The 9,222-nt window shown below is 45.7% G+C and overlaps 1 protein-coding gene across 1 annotated transcript; it reads right to left on the reverse strand.

Annotated features, from left to right (window-relative positions):
* Nucleotides 1–653: 653 nt before the first annotated feature.
* Nucleotides 654–8,699, reverse strand: LOC102711852. The gene is made up of 4 exons (XM_040524015.1): nt 7,731–8,699; nt 3,123–4,077; nt 1,159–2,175; nt 654–953 (listed from the first exon to the last, which is right to left on the reverse strand). Exons 1-2 carry the CDS (start codon nt 8,557–8,559, stop codon nt 3,155–3,157), a joined length of 1,752 nt encoding a protein of 583 aa, XP_040379949.1. The 5' UTR covers nt 8,560–8,699; the 3' UTR covers nt 654–953; nt 1,159–2,175; nt 3,123–3,154.
* Nucleotides 8,700–9,222: the final 523 nt, after the last annotated feature.

Consider the following 9,222-nt stretch of genomic DNA (forward strand, 5'->3'; position numbering starts at 1 on the left):
TTGAACAGTCTTGCAATAATTGACGTCAACAAAAAGAGGGCTACTAGTTGGCAGCTCCAACTAACCTCTTTTATCCAAGTTGCTGCATCATTTCAGAACTTCCGGATCAAAGCTAGCAGTTTGGCTCGTCGCCAAAGCAAATTAATCTGTAAAAGCAAGAATGTGATCTGTGACGGATAACATGCCTAAGTAAAAGGGGCCTCTTTACGGTACCTCGTACTTAGGAGGTTAGGAGGATAGCAGTGTACTAGGAAAAATCGCCGGAGTTGATTTTTATGGTATTTTTGTCATTTACTTAATGAGGTAGAGGGTTAATTTAGTCATTCAGATGGATGTAAGATTTACGAGTGCATGTACCAGCTCGGCATGGGGCTACGACGGTCGAGAAAAGTGGATGACTGGACCACGGGCGATGGCAGCAGGACCGGCGGGCGACGGCGTCGGGACCGGCTGGCGATGGTGGCTGAATCATATCCGCTAGAGATGGTGGCGGGGCGGAGCCTAGCTAAAGCCCAAGCCGCCCTAGCCTTTAGCCATCCCCATACGCACAGTTCCTCTTTTCTCTTCCCCTTGATTGTCTGGCCGTACGGGTTAGCTGATAATACCCTTCCTTAACTAATTATTTAAGGCAATGCCATTGAAAAAGTTTCCTGTAATAACTTTTACTCCACCACTACGCCCTCTAAAAGCTATAGTATTATTAATTCATCTGGACCATTGGATGAGTTACATTGGACGGCTAATATAACTTCCGATCCATAAGGTGTAGTAGTTTACAAGGCTTTTGTATAAGCACAAATTAGTGGTTATCAAAGCATGTGGTTGAACACATCAGTAGAAAATCCCGTGCACCATCTCCAAAGTTAGTGGCTCGCGGCTAAGAGGTGATCAGCAATTCCAAATTTACTCTTCATCCTCCAATGGATCAATTGAACCCCTAGCTTTCACCTGAACTGATCCAACCAGTTAAACATTAACTTCAGATTTAGCATAGCTGCAAACAGCACAGCATGTAGTGCGAATGCGATTTCACAACAGAATGTCATATGAACAAGACCAATTTAACTGTCAGCTTGATTTAGCTGGCCACAAATGAATGCGGAATTCAGAACAGAATGCGAGAATGAACAAGAGCAGTGTAGTTGTCAATTTGCTCACCAAGAATCAGGAAGCTGTGGATGTCACGGTGCCACCGTCGTCGTCGTCGTCCTCGATTATCTTCATCTTCATCTCCTCCTCCTCCATGAGCGTGATCTTGGCGCGCAGGTACACGCGGAGCGCTCGGCGCTGCAGCCTGTCCGCCATGGACAGAATCCTGTCCTGCAAAGCCTCAACAGGAAGGCCCTAATCAGACGCGGCCGAGGCTCGCCGAGGTCACCAGCTCGTGGACGAGGTCCGTCAGCTCCAAGATCTCGTGTCCGAGGAATGCCGGGTCACCATCGTCGCCCCTCGTCCTCGCGGCCGGACAAGCTGCAGATGTGGAACGCGAGGACGCGCTTCGAACGGGCTGTCGTAGGCGGCCTCGTCGAGACGCCCGTCGTGCGCGGCGAAGAGCGCGAGGAGGTGGCGGAGGTCGGTGCGGTGGCCGCGGAAGGGTCGCTCGCTGGACCGACGCCGAGGTGCCCACTTCAACTTTAGTAGCGTTTTCCATACCATGAGAGGCATATTATGTGTCCATTACATATCTAAATGCCCTTTCAAAGCCCACTAATTTCAGCTTCATTTCGGGTGACTGATATGCAAACAACCCTCAAGATCGATGGATAGCTGTCGACATGCACATTGTTCATATGCATGCATCAGAATTCACACGCTCAAAGTTAGTACACCAGATTCAGTCATCAGCACATCATTAAGAACATCAGCAATCATCGAGTCGGTACCGTGTAACAAAAATGCAATGTATAGTCCCCTTAGCTAAGCATCTTGTAAGAGCTCAGCATCAAAAATAAGCAGGGATGAGGAAACCATTTCAGGATTAGCATCACATTTTAAGTGCAGATCAGCTGTAATCTCTAATGAATGACAGTTAACAATCGAAGTCCGTACTAGGAGTCAACAGTATTGCAATTAAGAGACCTGAAAACTGATGAGTTGAGCATGATCTCCGGAGAAGGTTGATGAAGCGCTTCAGGAAAACAAGAGCGTTCCATGTTACTCATACCACCACCTCGCCTGCACAGGACAATGGGACGGTTCATTCATCTAGATGATATTTGTCAGGTAGATATGAATATCACACAAAAATAAGGATAAGGGCTGTGGTCATGAAATTTTGCATGCAGCGGATGTGACATTGCAATACAAAAAGAAGCATATAATCCAACTTAATCATGCAAATTCAGACTAACTTTACAAATTGAAGCATCATTTTGGTCCATTAAGCAGTAAAACTGCTTAATCTAAGTGCAATCAACACTACCAACATGGTCTACTCTCCAATTGTTCTACTCTGCACCTATTCATTATTGTTTTCCTATGTAGGCATATGTAGTTCTTTTTTATGCAAAAGAGCATTCAGATTAGCAGATATCATGATAATTCTTTGGTCTAGGCTCCAAATTTTCATGTCAGAAGTCAGAACAACATAACACTACATATCACTCCTCTTCCTCTATGTGTCACAACTCACAATTCACCTATAGCTAAATGGCTTGACAATTGACAATCATATATCCTAGAGAAGAAGTTGAATATCACTTCATGACAGTTAGCATCCGAAATTCAAGCTACAGAACATTCACTGATTGATGCTTGCTGTTAATCTACTATGCTCATGGCCAAGCACCAGATACTGAATGCTACAGATAAAAGATGCAATGATACACAATAAGGTCAGTGTATGCGTAGATCACCAAAGTACCAAAATAACCATTTGCATTTGGTGTTGTTTTCATTAACTGGACTTTACTCCTAACATTCAGTGATCCATGCATGGTCATTCAGTTTAGTAGAGTGCATTAATTGTGCTATGAAAAAGAGAGGACAAGAATGTGCAGAATTCATTCATCCACCTATGTTCGATTCCAGGAAGCTTCAAATAGTTCGATTAGAGTAAATTAAGCAGATAATATGAGCCTGAAATGAGATTGAGAGTTGGAGATAAGCACGAGATGAGTTACCATGTACGAAGAATCAAAAAGGCACGGTTGCTTCATCGATCGCCACCATGGCGGCCGCGCTTCTCCCGTGCAATCTTGACATCCCCCTGCATCTGGCGCCGCGTCGTGGCGTACAGGTACGCACGGAGAGCTTTCAGCTGCAGCCGCTTCGCCATGGATAGCGTCTTGTTCTGCTCCCCCGCCGCGGCCAGGCGTGCGTTGATCTCATGGAAAGCGCAGCGCATCACGAAGGTCCTGACTGCGGGCTCCAGGAGGTTGCAGACGCCGCCCATACTCGCGGCGACAGCCAGCTCGTCGATGAGACCCGCCATCTCCTCGGACTCGAAGTATCCCGGTAACTTGGGGTGGATGATCTCGGACTCCGGGACGAGGCGGCGGTAGGCGGCGTTCCAGTGCTTCGCCTCCGCCGCGTGGGAGGTGAGGAGGCAGACGTAGTACGCGAGGGCGCGGGGCCTCGCGTCGAACGGGCTGTCGCGGGCGGCCTCCTCGTACAGTCGCAGGGCCTCGTCGGCGCGCCCGTCGCGCGCGGCGAGCAGCGCGAGGAGGAGGCGGAGGTCGGTGGCGGCAGCCGCGTTACCCTCTGGCCCCACCGCGTCGACGCGCGCCAGGTCCTGCTCGGCGCGTGCGCGGACGTCGCGGAGGTGAGCGCCGCCGAGCGGGTTGGTGCGGAGCAGCGCGGACTGGAGCCCCACGGCGGAGTCGAACAGGATATGCCTCACGTTCACGGTGATGGGTGGGACGAGCTCGGACATATCCAACGTGGCGACGGCGTGCAGGGACCCCGCCGCCGCGGCGGCGAGGGCGAGGCCGGCGGCGCGGAGGAGGACGCGGGCAGCCATGGGAGAGGTGAGAGGGAGGGTCACGACACGACGGAGCGGAGGGAAGAGAGAGAGAGAGAGAGAGAGAGGTGGGGGCCACTGGGAAAAGTGGGGGCGCGTGCACCGATACGCAACCGCTGTGTTTATCATGCACCGTTAGATCGGTGATCAACGGTGGTTACTTCTGCTCCCCGTCGAACACGCCAGTACCTTTCTCTAGCCATTAGTTAGCTCCCACGTGTACCTTCCAAAGGTGAATTTTCACTAAAATATTTGGAATATCTATGAAGCCAATTCTGAACCTATTGACATACAAGCAGTTTCTTGCTGGTGGTTTGATAAGCAGTGTTTTTTCGCTTCTATTTATTCTTATAAGCTTAAAAAATTAATTTTTAACTTTAGATTTAGTGTAGATTTTGGTATTTTTACCGGTTTATTTCTCGCTCCTAGCTTTGTTAAGGACATGTATATAACAATTTTATTTATAAATTATTATTTATTTATAAATATATCGTTTAAGTTTTTCCATGCATAAGCAAAACAATCACCCCAAGTTGTCCAACATGCAAAACGATGGTCACGTTCAACCTGTTGTCAAGAAATGTTTTAAATGTTTTATCATTTAATAAAATATGTTTTGCATCTTTTATTACTCATTAAAAAGTTTCAGCTAAATGCAATATTCACACCACTGGGAAAATCATTATCGCAAGCAGCCCAAAAGGGTCTTCGCCAGGTAGGAAGGTCATCCGCCTGTAGGTAAACGACTGCAAAGAGGGAGGCCGCCCGCCTGCGAAGATACTTTTCACAGGCGGGCATTGGCTAGTCATGTCCGCTTGTGAAAATAGGAAACCGTCGCATGCAAAAATTAGGAAATCCGCCTGCAAAAATAGGTAGAAATTTTTTAAATATAATAATAATTTCCTCGTTAATAGAAATTCTTGCAGGTATATTTTTATGTACATATATTAGAATATTATCAAGCATTTAGAACAGAGAAATTTACATATAAGGCATAGCTGAAAAGTGTTGCCAAAATATATATATTACAATATTTTGTACATTGTTACTTCAAATACGTCATCTAAGATTCTTGAATTCGTCACTTGTCGCTGGGAAACTCTCTAGATCAAAGAATATGGTGGATGATGTGGCATAGATCACGCTGGACATTTATGATGGCTGTATCGTCAAAGTCTGTATCGTCGAAAACACTGATTGCAACATTTGGCAGGAAATCACTTTATGAAACATCGAAGAAATAAATCTACATCATAAAGGAAATGTTGTTTGCTGTGCACATCATGTGCAACATTTGGCCAGAGAGTCCACTACATATGCTATCATCGTACGAACTGCTTTGTGATGCGCTTAATTACCACCATAACCATCATGAGATCGTCGCCGTAACCATCACCACCGTCGTCATGGTTCACTCGTCGTAGCCTCTAGAGACCAACCTTTTCAGAGTAGGGGTGGGGAGAGAAGAGAGAAAACATAGTGGAGAAATGGCCGAGGAGGTCACGGTCCACAATTAATGTACGTGAGCATTTAGAGTTTTTAGGGCTATTTAGATTATAGGTAAGATATGTTAAGAAAACACATGTAAGGATAAGCTAAGATGTAAATAAACACCTAACGGTTAGACTTCTTAGGAGCGTTTGTTTCCCCTTAATTTTTTTTAAGTCCATGTCACATTGAATGTCTAGACATTAATTAGATGTATTAAATATAAACTATTAATAAAACTCGCTTCATACTCTGGACTATTTCACGCGCAAGACGAATCTATTAAGCCTATTTAGTCCATAATTAGCGATGTGATGCTACAGTAAACATTTACTAATCATGGATTAATTAGGCTTAAAAAATTTATCTAATGAAATAGTCTTTATTTATATAATTAGTTTTGTTATCAGTCTATATTTAATACTTCTAATTAACGTCCAAACATCCGATGTAACAAGAGACAAAAAAAAAGTCCCTGGATCCAAACAGCCACTTAGAGTGCGTTTAGATAGAAAAAATTTTGGGAGGGATGTCACATCAACGCGTATGATCACATATTTGAAGTATTAAACGTAGTCTAATTACAAAACAAACTTCAGATTCTGCCTGGAAACCGCGAGATGAATCTTTTGAGTCTAATTAATTTGTCATTAGCATATGTTGGTTAATGTAGCACTTATGGCTAATCATGTACTAATTAGGCTCAAAAGATTCGTCTCACGATTTTCTCTATAACTGTGTAATTAGTTTTATTGTTTATACATATTTATTGCTTTATTTAGGTGTCTAAAGATTCGATGTGATGTTTTTAGGAAAAAATTTTAGAAACTAAATAGGGCCTTAGTGCAATGAAAATCTGCTTCATATGATGTTCTTCGGAAACGTAGTGAACGCGTTCGCAATCGATTGTGGCACAGTTTGGCTAATGAGTGCACACAAAACGAGAAAAATCATTAGTGTATGATTAATTAAGTACTAGCGATAAATTTGGAAAATAGATTAATTTGATTTTTTTAACAACTTTCATATAAACTATTTTTTGTAAAAATATATATTTTAACCGTTCAGAAAACTTGGGGGAAAGGAGAAAAAGATTATTTGGAACGCGCCCAGTATCTTCACGTGCTCAAAACAGTACGATAGATCCAATCAACCTCATCATCAGAAAGCATTTGGAACTATCACAAATCATGTGTCCCAGCAAATCAATCAACCAGTCGTCATAAGGAAATGGAGCAAAAATATTGGACTTCCTCCCTAACACCAGTAGTTTGCATGTATGTCTAGAGCAAGCATTCTTGCACTGAAAAGGGTAAACACTAATGAAACCTGATGCACTAGAAAAGGCTAAAGAGTCTCAGATCAAAATCCCGTACAACAATCTCCAGAAATAAGGGCACACGGCTAAGAAGTTATCGGCGGTCTGTAATTGCAGTGGTTACTCTTCAGTCTTCGATGAAAAGGCTTTTCAAAGTAGTTCGCCTGCTGGGGGGTACGTAGGATTGTCGAAAACAGTACACCTGCTGACAGAGTAATTTTCTGTTAGTATGATGCTTGTTTTGTCCGGAACGAGTTAACAAGTTGACCATCACATAAGTATTAATTTCTCAAAACAGGAATACTAGGCATGTTGTCGCCTGTCATTAAGTCAGATATGCAGGCTCCATCAGCCGGTTATATGATATTTGCCTCAAGTGGATTCTCTGCAAATTATATAATGCTTTTGCTTCATATTTAGCTTCAGCTTTATTATGTTAGCATGCAAAGCTCCAACTAATCATGAAAAATTCCAGAGAATTTACTTGTGCGACATGGCATATATCTTTCGAAATGCAAATCCTTGTGATACAAACACCCTATCAAATAAAACTACATCTTCTACATATTTTTATATAATCGGATAAAATGCAGATATTCTACAGTGAGCACAATTGGTCTTAAAAACCAGCATATTCTAACAAGTGAATGGCACTAAAATCTACTTGTGTGCCAAATTATTCACCTCTCAGCGCACTGATGAATATGACGTGAAATCCACAAAGATTACTAGAAATATACACACATGGATAGTATCACTCAGTCTGCAATGGTAACTTAACTCTAGACAAATAGTTAGTTTCATCCAAGAAACACCAGGATATCTAATCCTGTATGATGTGTTCTGCACTTCTGCTAATTAAGCAACGCAAGTAATGCAACTCTATCTACGGAGCAGAATTTTAATGAGATGAAAAGACGGAGCATCCCAAGAACAACGGAAGGTCTTAGAAACTCACCTAGCTTGAGACAGCGTCCTGGGAATGGGATCCGTCCCCTGCATCGTCCTCGCGTAGACTCTTCGCCACGGCGCGCCGCAGGAAAGCCATGAGCGCCAACACCTGGAGCCTCTCGAGCAGGTCTCCTTCTCTGAACACGCAACACAGAGTCACCTCGGCCAGCTCCAGCGTGGATAACATGACTACCTTCCGGGAGGTGCCCTCGACGGCGTGCGGCGTGCAGCCGAGTGCGGCGGACCTGACCGCGTCCATGAACAGAAACTGGTGGTAGACGGAGGACATGTCAGGCCCGTCCTCGGCGAGCCACCGACGCCCCTCCTCGGGCCGGCCGAGCATGTGGCAGATCGCGGCGGCGTAGATGCGGGGCACGTTGTAGCCGGGGTGGTCCGCGGCCACCTGAGCGCAGGCGGCGAGCGCGTCGTCGAGGCGGCCGTCGCGGGCGCAGTAGAGGGCCAGGTAGAGCCCACACTTCTTCTCCGTCGCCGCGTCGCCCTCCGTCTTGGCGGACTTCAGCTGGGCGGAGAGTCGGTCGATGTCCCTGCGGAGCCTCGGGGGATCGTGGGGCAAACTGCGGAGCCCGCAGGCGAGGAGCGCGCTGTTGGCGTCGACGACGAAGGTGGCCGGGGACAGGAGCGCGTTGAGGTCGCGGAGGCCCGGGTGCGCGCTGACGAGGGCGAGGTGGCCGGTCGCACGAGGCGCGGCGGCAGACGAGGAGGAGGAGGAGGGCCCCGGGAGCGGGCTCGGCGGATCGTAGCGCGTCCACGCCGCTGCGGCGAGCGGGGCCCCTTCGGCGGCGACGAGCGCGGCGAACGGGAGGAAGCGCGACATGGCCATCGGAGCACGGACTCGTCGCAGGCCGGCGTCGAGGAGGTCGCGGAGGAGAGGAGGAGGAGGAGGAGCTCCCGTGGGCGCGCGGCGACGAAGAAGAAGGCGGCGGCGAGCGGCGGAGTTGTGTTTCGGCTGACTTGGCCTAGCGCAAGCACGCCAACGGTAACGGGGTCCACTTGTTGGGCGTGTCAGGTCTTCTCTCGAACACGAAACTTGTTGGGCGTGTCACGTGTTCGTAATTTTTCCAAAAACTTTCTGTATCTATATTGCTTTATATGACCTTTTTTAAGTTATTTTGTTGGTTCTATAATATAATATATAATACGTAATTCATTCCTATAAATAATTCTTACGATCTATCGCTTACTATGTTAGAGCCATTCATAGTATTTTTTATGATATAGGGATGGCGAGGATAATATGTGGTTAGTGTCTAATTTAAATGGACTAAGTTTTATTTTTGAGATCTTAAAAATAATATGTGCATGTTTAATTCTATTATTTATCCAATTAGTTTTCTTCATCAAATTGCCCTAAGCTTACGCTGTTTCCAACTGAATCGTGGATATTATATGTGCCATAGCCATAATTAGTCAATTTAATTGAACTAAAACCAATCACGAATTATTCGTGAGTTGACCCGCCCCCATTTCTACATACCTATATAGA

Source organism: Oryza brachyantha, chromosome 1 (assembly GCF_000231095.2).
Source record: "Oryza brachyantha chromosome 1, ObraRS2, whole genome shotgun sequence".
In the NCBI taxonomy this organism is placed as follows: Eukaryota; Viridiplantae; Streptophyta; class Magnoliopsida; order Poales; family Poaceae; genus Oryza; species Oryza brachyantha.

Excerpts from the sequence above, each read along its gene's own strand:
- LOC102711852 (XM_040524015.1), bottom strand. The coding sequence starts at position 8,559 with ATGGCCATGTCGCGCTTCCTCCCGTTCGCCGCGCTCGTCGCCGCCGAA. Across the intron at positions 4,078-7,730 it reads TTCCCAGGACGCTGTCTCAA|CGGTTGCGTATCGGTGCACG; the intron begins GCTAGGTGAGTT and ends TGATAAACACAG.